The 22,159-nt window shown below is 43.2% G+C and overlaps 2 protein-coding genes across 3 annotated transcripts in view; one reads left to right on the plus strand and one right to left on the minus strand.

Moving 5' to 3' along the window:
- cnga4 (cyclic nucleotide gated channel subunit alpha 4) lies at positions 1-19,948 on the minus strand. 2 transcript variants are annotated; one of them, XM_042075819.1, is made up of 11 exons: positions 19,890-19,948; positions 17,657-17,718; positions 15,459-15,572; positions 15,124-15,204; positions 11,567-11,677; positions 11,105-11,211; positions 9,823-10,492; positions 3,700-3,859; positions 2,375-2,540; positions 1,677-1,891; positions 1-697 (listed from the first exon to the last, which is right to left on the minus strand). In XM_042075819.1, exons 3-11 carry the CDS (start codon positions 15,521-15,523, stop codon positions 239-241), a joined length of 2,034 nt encoding a protein of 677 aa, XP_041931753.1. In that variant the 5' UTR covers positions 15,524-15,572; positions 17,657-17,718; positions 19,890-19,948; the 3' UTR covers positions 1-238. The 2 variants fall into 2 exon arrangements, with proteins under 2 accessions (XP_041931753.1, XP_041931743.1); XM_042075809.1 differs by lacking the exons at positions 17,657-17,718; positions 19,890-19,948 and adding an exon at positions 16,303-16,380.
- Positions 16,404-22,159, plus strand: part of rcan1a (regulator of calcineurin 1a) — a 21,407-nt gene continuing 15,651 nt past the window's right edge. Inside the window, exon 1 of the mRNA XM_042076561.1 lies at positions 16,404-16,809. Within this exon, the coding sequence (XP_041932495.1) occupies positions 16,693-16,809 (117 nt within the window). The 5' untranslated portion in view covers positions 16,404-16,692. The remainder of the gene's footprint in view (positions 16,810-22,159) is intronic.

Consider the following 22,159-nt stretch of genomic DNA (forward strand, 5'->3'; position numbering starts at 1 on the left):
TGAATACTAAATACATTTAAATTTATTTGAATATCTTGTTATACAGTATGAAAAACAAATATTTAGTAGGCTACAATACAATGAACACATACAATTTCCATACAATTGCTACTGTTAATGTGTGGACTATGTACAAACATTTCCAGTCATGTCAGTTTATTTGGTGATTAGATTCATTGCAGCCAGGGAAATTAATTTACAGCATCACTCACAAGAGACCCTTTATTGATTTGCCTCACTACTCTCCATCTTTCTTTTCACCTGATTTCTCCTCCTCAGCCTGAGCGGTCACCTCCTCCTTCTCCTCTCCTCTCTCCACGTCCATCTTCTCCCCTCCACCCACCTCCTCCTCTTTCCCCTCCTTCTCCCCTTCATCCACCATCCCATCTCCTCCATCTCCCTCTCCTCTCTCCCCCTCCCCCTCCTCTCCTCCTTCCCCATCTCCTCCCTCCCTCTCCCTCTCTCTGCCACCTCTTCCTCTCCACAATCTCCCCCATACTTTAAACCCCTCCTCCACCTCCCCCTCCTTCACCTCCTCCTCCTCTCCGCCCTCTGCCACTACCCCTCCCCAGCCCTCAGTCTGCAGCTCCAGCTGCTCCACCCGCGTCTTCAACTTCAGCGTGCTGGACTCCAGCTCCATCATCAGCCGGGCCAGCTTAGTGCGCAGTGTGTCCAGCGTCCGCTCCAGATGCTCCACCTGGGGAAGACAGAATAGGGAAACTACTGAGACGACGACGACGACGACGACAACAACAATGACAACAACAACGACAACAACAACAACAACGACAACATAACTTCCCAGCAAGTAAAAAGCATTTTGGCCTCCATATGGCCTCTCTGTTTTTTTGTTTTTTTTTAAAAGAACTGTTGCACAAATGGGAGAATGTGGATTTCAATACTTCTGGCTGTGATACTTAACATGTTACCGGATCCGGCCCACTGAGTATTTAATTAGGTTATCAGGCTGCTCCCTATTTTTTCCTGCGATAAGAGACGACGTTGGTTAGCTTTACTGCAAACTGCTTTTCACAATTCTTTGAGATCGTTTACAATGTCAATGTCAAAACATCATGTTACAGAGATGATACTCTGTGTTATCTCCTTTGCAGCAGATCTAACTTAAACGTTATGCTACTTATGCTAGTTTCTGAGAGAGAGCAGCAATGGCTTGTCATTGTTGATAATTGACATCGCCTTCAGAAACTTTTACAAGGAAATCATTAAGTAAACAGTAGTTCCCACTACTGACCATTTCAGAGAGCACAGTCTAGGCACAGCGCTAGCCATAGGGAGGCTATATTTGAGTTGATCTGGCAAAAGATAACTGAGAACTAAACGTGAATTGTTCTTAAAGTTAAAGAGCATCAAATTAGCAGTACTTTTTAAGCAATTCATATTTTAAAACAAAATTAGTTTTTGTCATTGTAATCATTTAAATTATATAAAACATTTTCATTTTTTGGGGGGTGGGGTTGGTTGTGGTGCAGCCCGCCGGCCAATTTTCAAAACCCAATATAACCCTTGAGCCAAAAAGTTTGCCCACCCCTGCTTTAGGATTTCCCCTCACAAATTGCCTCTCTCTCTGTCTGTCCCTCTCTCTCTCTCTCTCTCTCTCTGTCTTTCTCTCTCTCTTTTACACAAACACACACACACACACACACACACACACACACCCTGGTCTCCATCCGCTCCTGTTGACTGCCGTCGTCAGCAGTCTCCTCCAGAATGCCCATCTTGGTGAGGATCTGACGGCCCTTCTCCTCTAGGTGGCGCTTGGCGGCAGGGAACTCGGACAGGGTGGCCGTCAGGTCCTCCTTGGACAGGCTGAACAGGTCTGAGTGACCGATGCTGCGGATGTTTGCTGTCCGCCGGTTGCCAGATTTGTTCCCTTTTTTGCAGAGCAGAGAGGAAATATACTGTGACTTGTATTGAATTGGATTGTTGGATGATTTTTTATAATTCTGGTCATATCCTTGCCCATTATTCCATTTTTGTTAATAACGATAATAACGTAACAAAGGTTGTGTACTCTAAACAAGTTGTGTGGTATATAAATGTATCTGGATATCAGATAGTGATATTATAAACTGGTTGATTTAAAATGGCTTTTGTTTTAAACTATTTAGAAATCAAAACGGATAAAGTTATATAAGTCATAAAACCTTAAACACACAAAAAATAACATAAAACAGTAACACCATTTATGTTGCTTTATTTATTTGTTCTTCAGGCTGCCCAAAAAAGGAGGGTAAAGTAAAGTGAGCCTCCCACTCAGCATCTGGTGCATGTCAGAGGGGTGGGGGTGGGGGGTACCGACTGCATGCAGGTTAGTACCTGTAAGTGGATTCTGCTGTTCAGCGCTGCATGGTACCTTTGATGTTGAGGATACTGATCTCTCCGAAAAACTGCCCATCCCCGAGCACGGCGTACTGGGTGACCCCGTCGTCCGCCACCACGGCCAACTTCCCCTCCTTGATGATGTACATCTCGTGACCCACATCGCCCTTCTTACAGACATACTCACCTGGGCTGTACACCTGGGGAGAGGAGGAGGAGGGGGGGGGGGGACAAGGAGGATGGAGGGGGAAAGCAGGACAGAAAACGAAAGGTAAGAAAGTAAGCCTGTAATTGATATACTGTAGTGCATTTGTTTTTTAATGCACAGAGTGAAACACAAAGTGCTCTACACACAGACATCAAGACAATAACATCAATAACAAAAAAAAATCTTTAACAAACAAATTAACAGTAAAAAATCTATTTAAAAATGCATAAGTGAAATCAGTTAATTGGTTACATTGAAACAATTCAAATATCCATGGGCAAAGGGGACTATCGTGAACTGCGCAGAGCATGGTGTCATTGAACAGAGCAGCCCAAAACCCTGTTGGCTGTCTGGACATCACTGTGTTGGTTCAGGTTGATGATATCAGTTCATCTTTGTAAAGGTCTGTTAAGTCAACTGATACAGAGAAAATAAAGCTATTGCTTAGTTCAGAATTATTCAGAATTACCTTTAGTCCAGGTTGGGTCAAATCAGTCAAGTGTGTAAATATTGAGTGCAAACAGGTGGCTGTGATGTTAATTTAAAAAAAATATAATGTCTGTCAAACATTAACATGTACTGCTGCTGATACTAACAGCAGATTTGAAATGGGTTTGGGCATTTGGTTGACCTTCACATTACCTCAAGGCCTGAAGGGGTACAAACTCTGTGCTTTCTTATGTGCTTATCTTTCTCTGTGCAGATTCATACTATTGAGGACAAGCATCACTCAGGATAGGCTCACTGTCCTTCAACAACTCCAAACCTTATAATCAGGTATAAAGCTTGTTGAACAGTTGTGGTTGCGAACAGGTTACTGTGTGATAACTTAAAGTATTGGCCAAGGTGATTCACAGGACACACTGATCACACCACTGCAGACTGGACTGGCTATAATCGGCCAGATCATCACAAACACATACCAACAAGAAATTTGTAAGCACCAAGCCATTGGATTTTTGTTTGTTCTCAATATCCCACAATACAATGTCTCCTCAGCCAAAATTTTCTCAGATCTATATAACCCTATACTGTAGTTCTACTTATTGACAAGCATTATAAGGGCCCAGGTCAGTTGTGGTTGTGGCTCTCCCTCATTTGACGTATGAACCCCCCCCTGACCTTTGACCTGTGGGTGACCTACAGTATACCTGTGGGGTGAGTTTGAGCACCAGCTCCTCCAGCAGGCTGGTCTCACAGTTCTGGAAGATGCTGACCTTGGACATCGTGGGCAGGTGGACGCTCACAGCGATATCCGTGCGGAGGGAAGCAGGCAGCAGCTGCAGGATCTCGTTCTCACGTGTGATCTTCCTGGAGAGGTCACACACACGCACGCACGCACACACACACACACACACACACACACACACACACACAATCAATCAGCCAGGGAGGGAAGGGGACAATGCTCTGCATAAAGCAATATGGACCACAGGACAAGCAGAGAAGCAAGCCCAGTTAAAAAGGAAAAACAATTGGAACGTTGTCCAAGACCAGATAAAGTTAAAGCAGCAGATAGTTCAAAAGTGAAGAAGACATTATAACCTATAATATATAAACAAGAGCTTTAGCTCTTATAGAGAGGTTTCAGTGGAAACTGCACAAGGCCTTAAATGGGCATGAGACTGAGATACACAGAGACTGACGTACGTTTGGGGCTTAGCCAGTGTGTCCCAATCACTGTGTCTCAAAACTCTTAGCCAGTGTGTCCCAATCACTGTGTCTCAAAACTCTCAAACTGGGGACACTGAAGATGAGCTAAGCCCAGCATTTATATCTCAGTCTCTTTCAATCTAAGGCCTTTGTACACTGTTTCGGCTTATTTAAATACAACACTATTTGAACATCAGTTTCTGAGGGGTGATTCTCATGAAGCTGTGGTTAACATGTCCAGGTCCTATTTTCCGAAAACAATATTTTATTAACAGTAACTATGATATTTTCTACAAAGACAGTGAAGAATACTAAAGGGACAGATGTTTTTTACTATCATTATAACACTATTTCATAGCAATTTAACCAAAAATCACAGTGAATTCTCATTACCGAAATGTGTCCGGATCCATTATTCTATTGTTTGTTTTAATTTCATGAATTACATAAATTGAAGAAGATTATGCAAAGTTGTGTAAAAATGTCTATATTTATGGTTAATATTTATATTTATGATATTTTGCAAAAGGAAAGTTACATTTATTGTAAAAATATTGTGTCCACACTAAATTACCATAACTCATTACCGTCCTCATTACCGTGTTCCATTAAATTAACAAGCAGACCCATGATGCAGACCCATGATGCATCACTTGGGACAAAAGGTTTAAAATGGAATCAAGTTCAGTTGTTCTCTCTTCTCTCACATCACGATATTTGTGTAAATGTCATAGAATCTTTATTCTGTTACACTGTTGATTATCATTACCGATATGCTGCGATACTCAATGCTTTTAAAAATATTTGAAATTATATTTTATGTTGATAAAGACAATATAAGACTTTGTAAAGGTTAAGGTTGCATAGCTTGCTAGCATTTTGTGTTATTTGCCAACTTAGTCAAGGACATCTCATTTCCGTTACTCCAATTTCTCATTACCACGCATTTTAAAGGGTAATAATGGTAATGAGAAGCTGAGTTGCGGTAATGATGCAGTAATGATCTTGATATAAGATGACCTGTTCCCTCTACTAGTCAGGTTCACCTAACATCTAGTGTTCTCTCCACTAACTTATTTCTCAGCCCGTTGTTAAAAGGCGTTAAAACAGTTGATGTGATATCGCTTTGTCCTCCCCAGATGATCATTTTTTCAAGCGTAGCCTATTTCATGTTAAATCTTCTTGGATTTTTGACTAACTTTACTGTTTTATCCACAGTTTCGCCCGGTTCCTTGATATAATTTTGACGCGATTGTCTGGTCTGCTCTGTACTGGCTCTGTGTTTTTGACTGTGGATTCTGTCTCATTTTTTGGTGCCAAGTGGGGGCAGCCGTGGCCTACTGGTTAGCACTTTGGACTTGTAACCGGAGGGTTGCCGGTTCGAACCCCGACCAGTAGGCGCGGCTGAAGTGCCCTTGAGCAAGGCACCTAACCCCTCACTGCTCCCCGAGCGCCGCTGTTGTTGTTGCAGGCAGCTCACTGCGCGCCGGGATTAGCTTCACCTCACTGTGTGTTCACTGTGTGCTGAGTGTGTTTCACTAATTCACGGATTGGGTTAAATACAGAGACCAAATTTCCCTCACGGGATCAAAAGAGTATATATACTTATACTTACTTACTTAAGTGTACTTGCATGGCACTCCACAACATAGGCATTAAGACCAATGATAGTGTTTTAATCAGTTGCTTGTGGTTTTTTTCTATTTCTTGTCAATCAGTAATGTCATGTTTTCTTTTTATTTCTTTTACTGTAACTACCATTGGTTTTCACCATGGCAATGGAGGTAATTATGAGGGCACCATAATGGGTTGTCAAATTGGTTGTTGGAGGTACAGTAAAAGGTGCAGGATGACACTCATCTGAGCCTATGTGGCCCTACTGAGCCTATGTGGGCACTCAGATACCTCCCATCTGAGCCTATGTGTGTGTGTGTGTGTGTGTGTGTGTGTGTGTGTGTACCTGTGGCCATGTATCCGTCGGCTCCATGTACCCGTAGGCCAAGTTGAATGATAAAATGGATAACAAGGATATGACCTAGCAAATGTACAGGTGTATCTAGGGAAACTAGTGGAAGAAAAGTTGTATATATGGCGAGGTGATTCCGTCTATTGTGAAAAACATGACGAATTTAGGGAGGTGGTACAATGTTGTTGGGCAGGAGCAGAAAAGAAGAAAAGAGTTTGGTCTTGGTACCAGTTGGAAAGCGTGGGGTAAGTCCAGAGGCGCACCTTGTCAACAGGCAAACCAAGGAACTGTTTGGAGCCCCGAGCCGCTAGGGGGCCCCCGACCTGGTCTCAGCGCGTTTGCCGGTGGGACAAGCGAGATTTTGCGTGCTCCTGTCCTGTTGTAGGCTACAAACAGTACATCTGTACATGTAGGCCCTATGCTATGGCCTTATAAACAGCGGATCTGTGTTCAAAAGAGTTCAAAGAATCCACACATATTTAGGCTACTGTGGTAAACGTCAATCGAGGGTGCAGTGATAACGGATCAACATCGGATTTTGACATTTACTCAATGAAGTTATAGGTTAATGTTAATTGGCAGAAAGATTGAACATGGTTTGCTACATCTATACGACAATATACTTCAGCTAGCTAGCGACAGTTACAACTAGTTAAAGCAAGGAGATGGTTTACGTTATGTTTATATTAGGGCTGTCAGCATAACGTGTTAATGAGTAGGCTAAGGACCAATGAGTAAGGACCAATCATACATGTTAATTTTTTTAATCACATTAATGTGTGTCGCCAAAGATTTTTAATTTTACACAGTCACTTGTTCTGTTATAAACAATTCTCTTTGGTGCCAATATTTTGACCCTTTGATGCGTCGTTTATTGTCCTCAAACTGACTAACTACTGTCTGCCTTCCTCCTGTAGGCCTAGTCATGAAGATAATAAACACTTAGCCTGGGTGTTCCCATGCTGCCTTGCGCGCGATTTGATTCACGCTGCTAAGGCAGCCTGGAGACCATGGAGCAAATTTTCGCCTGAGATAGGGAACCAATCACAGAACAGGGGGGAAAGCAAGACGATGATGAGCTATGCACAGACGCATTTGATAGACATCCGTGGCACCCAATAAACGGATCTGGGCATTTTTTTCAAATACGAGAAAATGAACGTTTGGTTCCCAGACCACGTCTCACTGAGAAGTGGTGGCGCTAGCCAGGCTAATAAACACTAACGCCTAACGCAGTTCTGAACTCCCAGTCGGCTGAATGGGCGTTATACTTTAAAAAAAAATGTAAAATCCCTGTCGGCTCAGTCGACATGAAATTAAAATATCATTGACACACCTCGAGTTTAAACTATAATCTACGACATGGGTCAGCAACAGGCGGCCAAAGCTGCCGCCACTGATATTGTTTGGCCCAGTCAAATTATTCTGGCAGTCCTATTTTTTTATATCTTTTATTTTACGATATCGATTTACAAATAGCCTATTCACCAATCAGACTGTGATTTGGTGCTTAAACAAATATGAGAAAGAACACCAGAATGCACTGGATCCTGCTAGCTGTGCATAGACCTCGGCCAGCGCTTCAATATTGCGCCTTTGTGCTTGTTTGGAGCAAATAGCTGCGTTTTGTAGTGTGGTATAATATTATTTATTGTGACAGCGTTGTTTCATATCTGATACACAGGTTTTGCATTTGTGAAACTGGCTAAGATGAACGCAAAGTTTTCTTTCCATTCCTGTTTATAGGCCCAGCTATTTTTCTCCCAGCTCCAACTCCTTCAGTTCGCTTCTCACTCTGCATGCTAATAATTCTTGTAAGCAAACAATAAACATTGTAACATTGTCAGGAGATGGGTCAACCAAGTAGCTTATTTAAGAATAAAAGATAGACTTTATCCAAAGAAGTTTTTCATGTTTGGAACATTTGGAATTAAAAAAAAAGGTTTTATTTAATACATTTTCCGTTGGTATCAGATTATTTTAGCCTAACATAATGGTGATGAACACTGGTCTGTAGGGCCCCCTTGAAATGTTTGCTTGGGGCCCCCACAGACTCTAGAATCGCCTCTGGGTAAGTCCACAGCACAGGAGAAGAGACAGATGGTAACCAGCTTGTTTTGAGAACAAGAGGAGCAAACTAGACGTTCAACAGCAGTGCCTCAAGCAAAACAAGGAAAATGGATGAACTGGCATGATGTGGAGAAGAAGACCAACTGAGAGGGCTAGGGCCATGGATGCTACTGCAATTGGAGAGACATAGGCCTATGGGTCATGGATGTGACTGCTTTGAGACCAGACATGAATTTTTTTTTTTTGGAGAGTAAGCACATTGTCTACTTTATTGCGCTAACTATTCTCTTTTGATGATGTGATGGAGAAAGCTTTTGAAAGTTAAAGTATGCAGAACTGGTATCAGAGGTAAGGGAAGGTGGCTGACAAGCACACACAGTGAAGATAGGTGTTTGAAGCTTTGTAAGTCGACCACAACACTTCTGTTAGATTTTAGTATTCAAATATGGTCACTGAAAGGAGCTGAAAATGACTGAGATGAGATCTTGCTGCTGTGTTTCCAGAGTGGTAGTTGTTGGTGCCCACTCTAGGGCTTGAGGTTTGTCTGATTATGTTGCTAATTGGATCATAAACAGCCACAGCAATGAAGCGGAATGCCCAAAGAATTTGTTGGTAGAGAACCAATCAGGAGTGTGGAGGAGGGTGGATCTGGGAAGCCAGACACCACTGTTGAGCATTCTGGAGGTGTCATGGGTTCTAATTCAACAAAACACAGACGAAGGAAGGTATCTGCTTGTAAGCCCAGTGAAATGCTCTCGAAGGCTACTCTTTTGGTGATGTTTTTTGCCCACAAAGGTTGCTTTGTTGGTGATTTTTTTGATAGTAAAAGTGCTTAATGATTGACTGGCCACTCTGGTAAATCCCCTTCCTGTGACACTAGCAATTTAACACCTCTCCTGTGTGTATCTGAAATGAATTTGGTAAAATGAAATCATTCTCATTACCGTAACATTCTCATCCTCCGTAACAGACTTTTCATTACCGTAATGCATAAAAATGCATAGATATTGTAAAGATGTTATTTCTCAGAGACAAAAATTTCTTCATTTTGTTATAATATGTTCCTTAACTGTGCCCCACATGTGGGTTTTGTTCAAAATATATCTATAACAAAGAGATTATTTGAAAAATTGAACTCTACAATACACATTGTATTTTCGGTAATGAGAGTTAATTAATTTAAAATGGAACTTAAAATGTATAAAATATACATTTTGATGTGCAGTACTGTTCATTTAATGTACTTATTTGTGTAAATGAAAAGAAAAATCAAAAAATATTTTTCTTACTAATGGTCTCCGTTTGTCATTTACCATATCGGTAATGAGAATTATTCTAGGTCTTGCTACCATAACATTGAAATAAAGTTATATTAAATTGTTTTACCATAATACTTTTATCAGAAAATAAAAGTTCACATTCTAGTTACTTAAATTAAAAAATCAATCAAATGAGGTAGATAATATTTTGATGTCAGTTTGACAGGCTTTGTGAGATTCACCCTGAGTGCGGTTTCCTTTTTCTACCTAGCCTATGGCTCATGTCTGACGTACAGTGGACTTGTCTGAGTGGAGGAGGCACCCACTTGTTGATGTGCAGATGCTGGTACCAGCTGTTGACGCGGTGGCGCAGGTCCTTGCTGATGTGCCTGCTGTGCAGGTAGCTCTTGACGAGCTCGTGGTTGGGGAAGAAGACGTTGTCCCTGCTGCGCAGGCTCACAATGACGTTCCCCACGTTGCCCACGATCGAGGCGAACACCAGCACGGCGATAAGCAGGTCGGCGATCATGAAGAGGTACTCCTCCTCGCGGAGCGGCAGAGGCGTGTCGCCCACCGTGGTGAAGATCTGCGCCGAGAACCAGAAGCAGTGGATGTACTGGCGCTGCATCGAGGCAAAGCCCGGATCCGACATGTTGGGGTAGACCCAGCTGTCGGAGCCGAAGCCCATGTAGCGCGACAGCGCGAAGTACAGGCACGCGTTCCAGTGGATGAGCACGAATATGTAGAGTATGAGCTTGGCGATGCGGAACGTGTTGGGGTAGGCCGTGCGTGTCTCCATGCGGTCCAGCGCCTCGGAGAGGCGGCTCGTGCGGAGAAGGCGGTTCAGCCGGACAAGGGGCGTGTGAACGCCCAGGTGCAGGTAAAGCAGGTCGGTGGGCAGCATGGAGGCCAGGTCCAACAGGAAACTGCGCGAGAGCAGGTATTTGGAGCGCAGACGGGACACCTCGTGCACCAGGATGCCCTGCTCCAGGAAAGCTGTCAGGGGGGTCAGGGACATGGAGCACAAAGTCATATACTATCAGCACGCTTCCATGCAGCCAATAAACAGTTTCAAATCAGTTTATTGGGAATAAACCAAATATGCGTGTGTCTTGTAAACACCTTATTCTGATTGAAATAAACTGAAAAAGGCCATATTCATAAACAGTTTGCACACCTTGTTTGCACAACATGCTGAATGTATGTGTGTGTAGGTGTGGTGGTGCTTATGGGATGTGTTGTAATGTGTGCCTATGAAAGGGCATTGCAGACTATATATGCTTACCCTGTAGTGTGTATGTGTACTATGTACACTAGACTGTATATGCTTACCCTGTAGTGTGTATGTGTAGATATATGTTCAGTAGATCTGCATTTTAATGTGCTCATGCATGCATGCCTTTAGTGAGTGCATGGGGACATTTCATGTGTGCTCCTGGACAATCACAAACATAAGATGGCATATTTGGCCGCCCTAACAAACAATATCTAACTTGAAGTATATGCAACAAAGACATTACATTACATTACATTTGGCTAACAACATGGTAGACGCACAAGTTTCCATAGATTCTCATACTATACAAGTGAGCTGTGCAGCATGTTTACCTGTGCGTCCTCTCACTGCCATGTCGGTCATGTAGAACAGGTCAGAGATGTAGTCGAGAGTCAGCCAGACAGCCAGGAAGTTCTCATCTATGGAGTAGAAACAGGCCCTGTGCAGCAGACATGTGAAGGGCTCATTTAAAGAGAGGGACTCTCCCCAAACATCTCCAAACACTCGACATGACCAGGACTGGGATAAAAACAGGCAAAGTTAAAAACCACATGTATGTATTTATTTTTTAATCTGCTTTAATTATAAGTGTGACTTAACATTACAGGATTGTCATACATTGTAATACAGATTTGCTTGTAAATAGCAGTGGCTGCCAATTTTTACTGTCTGCTATGACAATCGGGATATGGGATTTCAGATTTAGACGATCAGAGTTTGCACTGTGCCTGGTCTGCTATGGAGTGTGGAGCTGAGTGTTTTTGAGCTCGGAGACACCGGTGTGTTCACCTCACCTGCAGATGATGATGACCCAGTTGTAGAAGATGGGGAAGGTCATGACCTGCAGCCAGACATAGTAGAACTCTTCAGACGGATTCACTATCCAGTGTCTCCAATCTCTCCAGCTGGGGGAGGACAGAGACAGTCTGTGTCATGAGGTATTTGTCTGTGTGTGGGTGTGGTGGAGGTGGAGGGGGGGGGGGGGGTGAAAGAGAGCACAGAATATACAGAAGGTTCCAGATACACAAAAACATCTTTCAAATATTCTAAAGCATGGCTGATATAACTTTGCCTGCAGTAAAACACTCCCAAAAGTTATCATCAACATGTGAGTTTTCCAACTCGAGGTGATAACATCCTGGATCATGCATACACTCCATACAGCCATGCCTACAAAGCACGCCCTCGCCCAGCCTTCGGCAAATCAGATCACTCTTCAGTCTTGTTACTGCCCGCCTATAGACAAAAGCTGAAATGTGAGCAGCCTGCGATTTGGTCAGTACAGCGCTGGACAGATCAATCAGATGCTGCCCTGCGTGACTGTTTCCACACAAGAGACTGGGGAGTTTTTCGGACAGCTGCTGATCAACGATTACACTATGTAACACTTCAATATCTGACAAAAGGACCCTGAACAAACTGATCAAACAATGAAAAAACAATGAATGTCACCCACTCCACAGCACTACTGTTAAGCAGAAGAGCCTGATCAGCTGGAGACTTCGCTCACGGCCTTGCACAACAGTCAGACTGAGGAAGTAATTGGGCCATTGAACTGTTCAATGCTTCACTTAAGGGAAGAGGAGAGATAGACTTCTCTGCATAGTCTGTCTGCATCTTCACCCCCTCCATGTTTGGATACTGTCTGTCCACTAGCCACTTTTTACCACTGTCTTTCTGCCTCACTGTTTGCATGCTATATTAGCACATTAGCACATATGCATAACCCCTCCCTCCATGCCACAGCCGAACTGTGGCCACAATTATACCTTTTCTTAAAATAATTATATAGATATATAGATATATAGACTTATTCTTGCACTGTTGCACTGTTGGACTTACTCATTTGCACTATCACTGTGACACTCACTCACTCACTCACACAGAGCACCTTACCTTACCTTACTATGCACAGAGAATCACAGGCTCAGTTCCTGCCTGTCATTGCAAGCGCCTCTTGATTGATTAATCACCACTATGTGGATACTGCTTTTAGAATTGATTTAGATTAAGTGTTAGTTAGTATAATTTGTATATTTAGTATATTCTTTATCTTCTACTGTCCTTACTGCTTAGTTGTGTTCTTATATAGCCTACTTTTAATTACTTTTTCTGCTGTTAGTGAATGTGTGTGTGTTGTCTGTAGGCTACTGAGACCTTGAATTTCCCCTGGGGATCAATAAAGTAAGTATCTATCTATCTATCTATCTATCTATACTGTATATCTATCTATCTATCTATCTGTAAATGCATTGATGACATTGTACCGAGGGTGACCGTATAAACTTTTCCTAACCAAAAGCCATGGGTGAACGGAGAGGTCTGTTCAGCACTCCGAGCGCGGACAGCTGCCTTCCATTCTGGCAACCCAAGCGAGTACAGTAAAGCACGTTATGAACTGAGAAAATCAATTAAAAGGGCTAAGAGACAGTACAGGAAAAAAAGGTGCAGTCACACTACAGCGGCTCTAACACCAGAGACATGTGGAGTGGACTAAAGACAATTACAGACTACAGAGGAAGGAGCGTCAGAGCAGAGGTGTCTGCCTCTCTTGCAGAGGAGCTGAACTCCTTCTATGCCCGCTTTGAGAATGACATCAGGTCAGAGTCTCTGTTAGAGCAAGACTGCTGCCCATATCTGAAAGAGATGTGTGTAAATCATTTAGAAGGGTAAATACACATGAGGCTCCAGGACCTGACAACATCCCAGGTCGTGTTCTCAAGGCTTGCGCATCTGAACTGGCTGAGGTCTTTATGGACATCTTTAATCTCTCCCTGCATCAGTCTGTCCACCATCATTCCAGTCCCTAAGAAATCAACAGTGAGCTGCCTTAATGATTACCGACCTGTTGCTCTCACCTCTGTTGTTATATGAAGTGCTTTGAGCGGTTAGCTAAAGATCATATTACATCCTCCCTGTCTTCTACATTAGATCCACTCCAGTTTGCCTATAGGCCAAACAGGTCCACAGATGATGTGATAGCATTTGCTTTGAACACTGCTCTCTCTCACCTGGATAAGAAAAACACAGATGTACGGATGCTCTTCATCGACTACAGCTCCGCTTTTAACACCATAGTTCCATCCAGGCTGATCATGAAATTGAGAGACCTGAACATCAGTTTCTCTCTGTGCAGTTGGATTCCTGACTGACAGGACACAGGCAGTACGGCTGGGTAACATCATCTCCTTCACTCTAACACTCAGCCCTGGGGCACCGCAGGGATGTGTGTTAAGCCCCCTGCTTCACTCTAACAGGTGTCCTGCAGGGATGTGTGTTAAGCCCCTACTGTACTCGTTGTACACTCATGACTGTATGGCAACTCACACCTCAATCACCATCATTAAGTTTGCTGATGACACCACCATAATCGGCTGTATCATGAGTGATGATGAGTCTGCTTACAGAGCACAGGTGGCAACCCTGACATCCTGGTGCCAAGACAACAATCTGCTGCTCAACGTCAGCAAAACCAAGGAGTTGATTGTGGACTACAGGAGACTGCAGGAAGAGCACACACCCATCTACACTGGAGGCACAGCAGTAGAGAGAGTCAGCTGCTTCAGATTCCTTGGAATTAACATCAGTAAGGATATGAGCTGGTCACACCATATAGGTATGGTCACAAAGTCCGCAAGACAGTGGCTCTTCTTTCTTCGGCGGCTGAGGAAGTTTGGTATGGATGGTGAAATACTGACCAACTTCTACCACTGTACCATTGAGAGCATCCTGACTGGCAACATCACAGCATGGTATGGTAACAGCACTGTTCATGACCGCAAAGCTCTGCAAATGGTGGTCAGGTCAGTGCTGCGCATTACAAGGACTGAGTTACCAACTATTCAGGACCTTTACAGCCAGCACTGCAGGAGAAAGGCCAAGCGAATCCTCGCTGACCCCAGTCACCCCAGGCACAGTCTTCACCCTACTACCATCTGGTAGAAGGTACAAGAGTACGCAAACCTGTACCAGCAGATACAGAGACAGTTTCTATCCACAAGCCACCAGGATGCTGAACTGTTATTCTCTTCCCCATAGCTAATCAACCTCAAACCTCAGAACCCCCACCCAAACACACACTACTTGAACTTGATTTTATTGAATGTAACTAGGTAACTAGATTTAGCATCAGTTAAATGACTAGATGTAAATGTAACCAGGGTTGTAGAAATTAAATAAAAATCTTTATGAGTTTTACCCTCCACCAAGGTGACATTTTTAATAGGGAACTTATTTTCAAGGCACAAGCAAAGCTCATTTTATTTTCTATATGAAAACATTTGTAATCCTGCAACATCTCAAATGAATCTCTGTGCTGTGCTTCTGGGATAAAACAGGAAATACCACTTACTTCATTTTGGGTTCTTTTGGCTTGTCTCCTCCTTTTCCTCCTTCAGCTCCCTCTCCATTCTGCTTTCGTGTAGGCCTCCACCTGATGAGTTTTGAACAGCAGTCCATCTTTGCTTATTTAGACTTTGACTTCATAAATACAAACATAGCTCCTCAGTGTGTCCAGCTTGGTCAATACAGAGATGAATAGTTTCCTGAACAGGCTGCTGGCCATAAAGTGACTATTAACTTGCCATACCAGAGTAAATATTTAGACTACGCATCTGCTAAAGATGAACATTACAGAGCCAGTGTTTGGCCACATAGCTTGGTACTCATAACAACAAGCTGCTTTACCTGGGTAGGTGAAGCTCATCACCATGACAGCAGCTCCCTAACCTCAGGTGGATCCCCAAGAGCATTTGAGCCAGTCACCTTTCATTGAGACCTTTCTCTAAACCAATCACAGGCCTGTTGGAGGAAAACCAGATTTCTATGGATTTCTATTTCTTTGATCAAGGTGAAATCTCACTATGTTTCTTGATTATGAATACTGTTCCCTATGTCATTTTTCTTGAATCATGTCAGCCTAGACATATAATTTCTACAGATTCACAACTGCTTTCAGTATGCATATATTTGAATGCAAAAGCATTTCCTACTGATTAGAGTAGCCTATACAAGGCCTATACATGGGGAGGCTGAAATGGATTATAATGCAGATAATTATAATGTGCGTCGGCCACTTGTTCCCCATGTTGTTGTTTCACCACCACTAGAGGTCTCTTCAGGCTGCAATATTAGTTACAGGAATACCAGTAGAAGCTATGTTTTCATGCGAAAACAAACAAACAAACAAAACAGTAGGCTAGGCCTACACTCCACTGCTTTTGGTACCCTACAAGTACCAAACAAACCTTGCAAATCAGCAAGGCTGAGTTCAAGGGTAATTAACATCCCAAAAGAAGTGGGCTATGGGAAATTCATAATGAAATGAAAAATCAACCGAAAAGCCCTACCTTATGTTATAGGCTATTTTACAGTTATATCTATTTGTAAATATGAACTCATGACAATGAATGAGTCAATGACATAATAACTAGCATTCTGTTTTTTTATTTGTCAGATAGGCCTATGACCTGTATTTAACCTCCATTGCGTCAGGTGGCAGTAGCAAAACATTTTATTTCCAAACGCTTACCAAGTCATCAACGAACAACAGTCAAAACAGTTGTCTTTTCTCTTCCGTTTTTCTGATGACAGCAAATATTTTCGGTGGTCTCTTCGTTTGGTCGATAAAGCACCGTTGTGTGAACCAATAAATATATGTGTAGTCATGTATGGTGCTGTGTGGGCTCATTGTCATTATGGTAGGATAAGTGCGAGTTAAATATGCATTATCCGCTGTAAAAAAGAGATCCATCAGCTAACATTTTCGTTTGCTGTCTTCAATTAACGTTAGCATGCTAGCTAGTTCAGAGGAGTGTTTCTAAATATAGCTGCATCACAGCTGTCAAGAAGTTAAAGTAAATCCCGTAGAGCAACTTTATACGTGGTCTATCATAGCTTGAAGACCATTGCGACATTCACCATGGAACAAGCGAGCCACGATGAAGTGGCCACTGTAGACGTGCAATTCACCGACCTCCCCAACGCCTTGGTCGCCTGCAAAGTTTCCGAGGAGCTCTTCAGTAATCACAGTCTGAAAGTAAGTGCACGTCAACATTTATCGATAAAGATCCTGCATTTGCCGTGTAGTGGTCACCGCACGCCATGTTTTATACGAATCAAGATCGTTTCGAGGACGGTCCTTGACCTTCACTGAAATGGGTCGCTTCTTGTGTTCAACAAATCAACATTACACACCTGTGTTCACCTGCTAACCTGTGATGGCCTGATTACTGCTATTGTTGCCCGCTCAAACTTGCTAGTCTGACTCATTGCGCCCGGTGACATGTACTGGAGCCTATGAAAACCATAACTGGCCAATTTGCTTGTAAGATGGGGGTGTGGGCCAGAAATATTTTTTTAAATGTTATGATTACATTGTGTGATATGTTTATAACCCAATATAGGCTACACGTCAGTCAGCAAAGTAGGTCTAATAAAAAAAAAAGAAAACGTCGTCCTCTTACCAACATCACTTAAAGACTACGTTAGAAAATTCACAGTTCAAGCATAGTTAAGCCTGCATCATAGTCTACAAGTGGCTTCAGTACTAATTTTGCAAAATAACTTCATGCCCACATTGGCATGGAAAGTATCACCGCTTTTCCATGGAAACCATAAATACTTTAGGTTTGTGTCTAGGTCATGACCCTGTGAGTGTCTGTCCTGCCACCATTGTTCCACTGTTTGTGGCCCAGATGACTTGGTCAGGACTTTTTTACCAGGATGTTTGGCTTAGTATGACACCCAGCTGGTTTTCCCAGCAACTGAAGATGTGTGTGCCTATGTGTATGAGACAAAGACATAGACCCATTCCCTGGCATAAGCCAGGGCCAACAATTGTCCTACAGTAGCACCAAGATTGAACAGACTGAAAAGACACTCACATGGAAATGGTTTCCATAGTGGTTGGACCTGCCTTGTCAGCAGGAAAGATAAAGTTTTTTCCCTGTGGGAGAGAGAGGGATGGAGAGAAGAATGTGGAAAAAATACAGAGAAGGGGGAAGGGGAGGAAAAGACAGATCCTCATTTTGGCAGCAGTGGAAACATTCCAAGATCTGAACGAGGCTGTGGAGCTATGGAATAATTTATGATCCATTAGTGAGAGAGAGAGAGAGAGAGAGAGAGAGGGAGAACCATAGAGGAGAAGAAATGAGACATTCAGTCCCTAAACTCAGCTGCTAGAAGATGTGGGGCAGTTTTTGAAAGTTAAACGTATCCATTTCTTTTAATGTCTTAAGGCAACATGAGGTTTCTTGTGTAGGAGGTCTGTGAGTTTTATTTAATTTGGGTGACAGCAGGTGGTGTCAGCCGGACTCGGTGGGCGGGTGGCCAAAAGTTAGGTTGGCTCTGCCTGTGTGGGTGCACAGAGCACGGTGGAGCTGCCGACAACAAAATGTAGGCTAGCTCAAGTGAAACAAACTGAGTCTGACAACTACACCTAAAGTAAAAAACTCTTCTTTAAGCTGCTTGTCATTTTAGCTTTGACCGAAATTAGAATGCTTAGCAACGTCTCATTGATGAAATAAGGAGCGGATGTTAAAATATAGGTTATGCCTGAGATTGGCATGACATACTGTAGGCCTACTTTAGAATGTCACTGAACGAATGTTTGCCACTTGTGATGAATGTATTAATTCTTAGTGTAGTCTGATAGCATGCAAGACATTCACATAGGCCTTTGATGAGCATTAAAAAATAGCCCAATCTCTCCCATTCATTGAGACACTTCCATGATGTAAACATGAAGTTGAGGTCACGGCAGCAGTTCATCTACACACACTCCACTCCTCTGCTGCTGTGTGTTGTGTTGTGCCAAGAGCAGCAAACAACCTCACGTCAAGGAGGTGCGGACCAGGGACAGACACAACGCGGCTGTTGTTGTCATGAACGCTGGGGCTCTCTTTTCTAGAGCCCTGCATGCATGGGCAGATTAGGCTGCTGGAATGAGAGCGCTTTTACCACAATACGTAAGAAAGGGGGAAATTCCACCGAGCACTGGCCTCCACAGAAACCAGATTGAGCCAGTCAGCTGACCTCTTCTGGCTATTCATAGTAAGGTAGTAAGTAAGTGTGTGAGAAAAGATGACGCCAATGAGAGAGTTTTTTTTGGTGTGTGTGTGGTGATTAAGGAGATTTGTCGTGGTTCAAAGGGTTTTCTGCTGGCCGCTGTTGTCATCATCTCACTCCAGAGAGCCAGACAGCCTCAAAGCCTCTTAACAACATGGGGGACTTTTTTTCTGTCCACTGGCTGATAAAAACATCTCTTTGTATGAACCTCAGTTTCTGTGGTGACGTTCATCTGTGGGCGGCTGGCCGATTCTATAGAAGTATTGTATGGCAGACTACAAGTACAGGTGGAAGCAGATAGATTCTCCCCCAAGCAGTAGGAAGACACAAAGTGTATTGTTGTGGCCTGCTTCAACAAGATCAGTGGTGCGTTCAAATTCCTGGAACACAGTCAAATGTTCATGGTGAACATGTTTGTCTGAATGGATACATTTGAACCATTTTGTTTTAAATGTTCCATGTCAATGAGAACCCTCCCTCCAACTCTCCAATGTGTTTGCAGAGAACTATCTCCTCAAACTGTTTGCAAGTTTTCAAAACCTATGTTTGTGAATTTTAACGCACCTCAGATGTATCTTTTTGTGCTAACTTCACTCTCACAAACCTTCACAAGAATACCCAGACCTTTCTGTCATTGAACAGAGCATAGCCTGTTGAATGAGAAATATGACTATGACATCAATCTGAGCAGTGCTTAAATAGCCCAAGCTTAAGCCAGCAACTTGTCACCGTCTTTTTTAGCAACATGTCATTGTGTGAATGTTCTGTTTGCTGTTGACAGAGACGTGATGTCCTGCATATCCAGACAGTGTGTATTGTTGTCGTTCAGGCGAGTAGTAGTAGTGATCCCATATTTAAGCCGACGCTTGCGTGGTAAATTCCATCGGGGCTGGCTTAATTAGCCTTCTATAGACGGCCTGTCATCGCCCCAATGTCCGGTTTTAGATTTGATCTAATGGGACGCTGGACGCTGCTGGATGTGCAGTGGTTCAATGCAGCTTTGCACCCTGAACATAAGATGTGATGTCGAAAGTTCCCAAGGGAATTTACCTGGAACTAGTAAATGGAGGAATTTTATTTTAAACCCTTCAAGGGAATCTGTGTCTGTGTGCGTGCGTCTGCGTTTTGGTGGGTTTTACAAGCGCATGTGCACACCTGCGTGTTGGCTGCATCGTGTGTGTGTGTGTGTGTGTGTGTGTGTGTGTGCGCGTGTGTGTGTGTGTGTGGAGATGATTTGGCCGAGCAGTATGTGCCAGAGACCACAAACAGGTGCGTGTAATTTAGCCTAATGTCAAACCTAGAGGGCAAGAGACATCATCTCATTCACCTGTTGTCGACTCCCACACACCTGTGTAAGGGCTGTCACAGTCATGCCATCTTATTTCTACCCACACAACTGCCCATTTAACAAGCCCGTCTTCACAGAGAAGTCACAAACACACACACACACACACACTCTCTGCATGCACGCACGCACACACACTGAGTCTTTTGTTGCCATTGCCGCTGCTGGGAAGTGGGAACCAGTGAGCCTCTGGTTGCCCAAGGCTTTTCGGTGCTTTCTGTGGTTGTATATCAGCTGACTGAGACTTGAACAATAGGTGGGTTTACATGTGCAGTTTTGTTGTCATTCCGATTAAACTATTCCGATTGAAAAATCAGTGCCGTCTGGTTACATGGGGTACGTTCTATTCCAATCAGGAGCTCTCAAGTGTTTTAGAATCTTTGATCGGAATTGCCGTTGTTGCCTACTTTTCCTTGAGAAGATACCGCAGGCAATCCGATTGGCCGTATACATGGCTGTTCAGTCAGATTAGGAACGGAATGCACCACCTCTTTCATTCGGATTGAAATTCTAATTCTAATCAGGCATTTTTATTAAAATTCAGTTGTTTATACGAGAATTTATATTCCGATTGAGCCATTATTCTGTTTTCAATCAGATTAAAAGTGTCCAAACGTGGCTAGTGCTCCCTAACACTCTTTGTTCTCTTGCACCGTCACTTCTCATTAGGCTCCCACCAGTGGTCTAGTCTAGTTAGCTGTAGTGGGTATACTGTGATGTAGCAGTTAGCTGTAGTGGGTATACTGTGATGTAGCAGTTAGCTGTAGTGAGTATACTGTGATGTAGCAGTTAGTTGTAGTGGGTATACTGTAATCAACCCCAAATGTTAGAATACGTATCCTTGTCTATTTTAAGTGGGTATACTAAGATAGTGATGCTTTTTAAGTGGGTATACTGAGATGGTGATGCCTTTTGAGTGGGTATACTGAGATTGTGATGCTTTTTAAGTCCTGCGTATCACATAGACTACACCACTGGCTCCCACTCCTCCTCTCTCTTTCCATCTGTCTGTCTGTCTCTCATTCATCCACTAAAATGATGCATCACTATTCATTAACTGCCCCTTTCAAACATCACATCAGCCATCACTAACTAAAGCATACATATATAATGACATATAGTATATATACTAATATATAGTATTAGTATATGTATAGTATAGTATATATACTCTTTTGATCCCGCGAGGGGAAATTTGGTCTCTGCATTTATCCGAATCCGTGAATCGCGCTCTGGGAGCAGTGAGGGGTTAGGTGCCTTGCTCAAGGGCACTTCAGCCATGCCTACTGGTCGGGGTTCGAACCGGCAACCCTCCGGTTACAGGGCCGAAGTGCTAACCAGTAGGCCACGGCTGCCCCCAAACATATTTGGTTAACTTCAAGTGAACAACCTCTAAACGTTCTGTCCGTTAGCCTTAACCATGATGCCAACCTCATCATTAAACAAGTCTATCAACCCTAGTACCTTAATTGGTTCACTTAAAAACGACGGCTATTTAAATAAAGTGAGACCAAATGCTTTGTATGTGTTATACGTAATGGCTGGCTTTGACATTAGCTATGTGGGTGTAGTCGGCTTCATTCCATTAGTCCATTCTGTGTTCCACTGAATGTTCACAGAGATGGTCAGCTGGAGGAATGTGGAATAGTGTGTGTGTGTGTGTAGTTGCTCACTCTTTCTGTTCTTGGGCTCAGAATAGCCAGGAAGTCTGTATTCTGTGGAAACACAGAATGAATGTGTTGTTACAGTAAGAAGCAGGAAAATGGATCTTGTGACATTCTTTGTGTGCGTGTGTGTGTGTGTGTGCGTGCAAGCGAGTGCATGTGTGACCGGCTCAGCAGCCCTTCTCACCGTTGAGCAGGAAGCTGATTTATCAACTGGACTGAGGTGTCCTTGTAGATTGTTGAAACAGGAAGGAAGAGCTTTAGCATGAATCACTCGTTCACTCTCACAAGCACTGTTTTCACACGTCTCT

The sequence above is a fragment of the Alosa sapidissima genome, chromosome 2 (assembly GCF_018492685.1).
Source record: "Alosa sapidissima isolate fAloSap1 chromosome 2, fAloSap1.pri, whole genome shotgun sequence".
In the NCBI taxonomy this organism is placed as follows: Eukaryota; Metazoa; Chordata; class Actinopteri; order Clupeiformes; family Clupeidae; genus Alosa; species Alosa sapidissima.

Coding starts and splice junctions, on each gene's coding strand:
- cnga4 (XM_042075819.1), bottom strand. CDS start 15,523: ATGCTCTTGGGGATCCACCTGAGGTTAGGGAGCTGCTGTCATGGTGAT. Junction 2,541..3,699: donor TGCTCAAACTCACCCCACAG/GTATACTGTAGG, acceptor TCCTCTCCCCAG/GTGTACAGCCCAGGTGAGTA. Junction 1,892..2,374: donor CAGTATCCTCAACATCAAAG/GTACCATGCAGC, acceptor TCTGCAAAAAAG/GGAACAAATCTGGCAACCGG.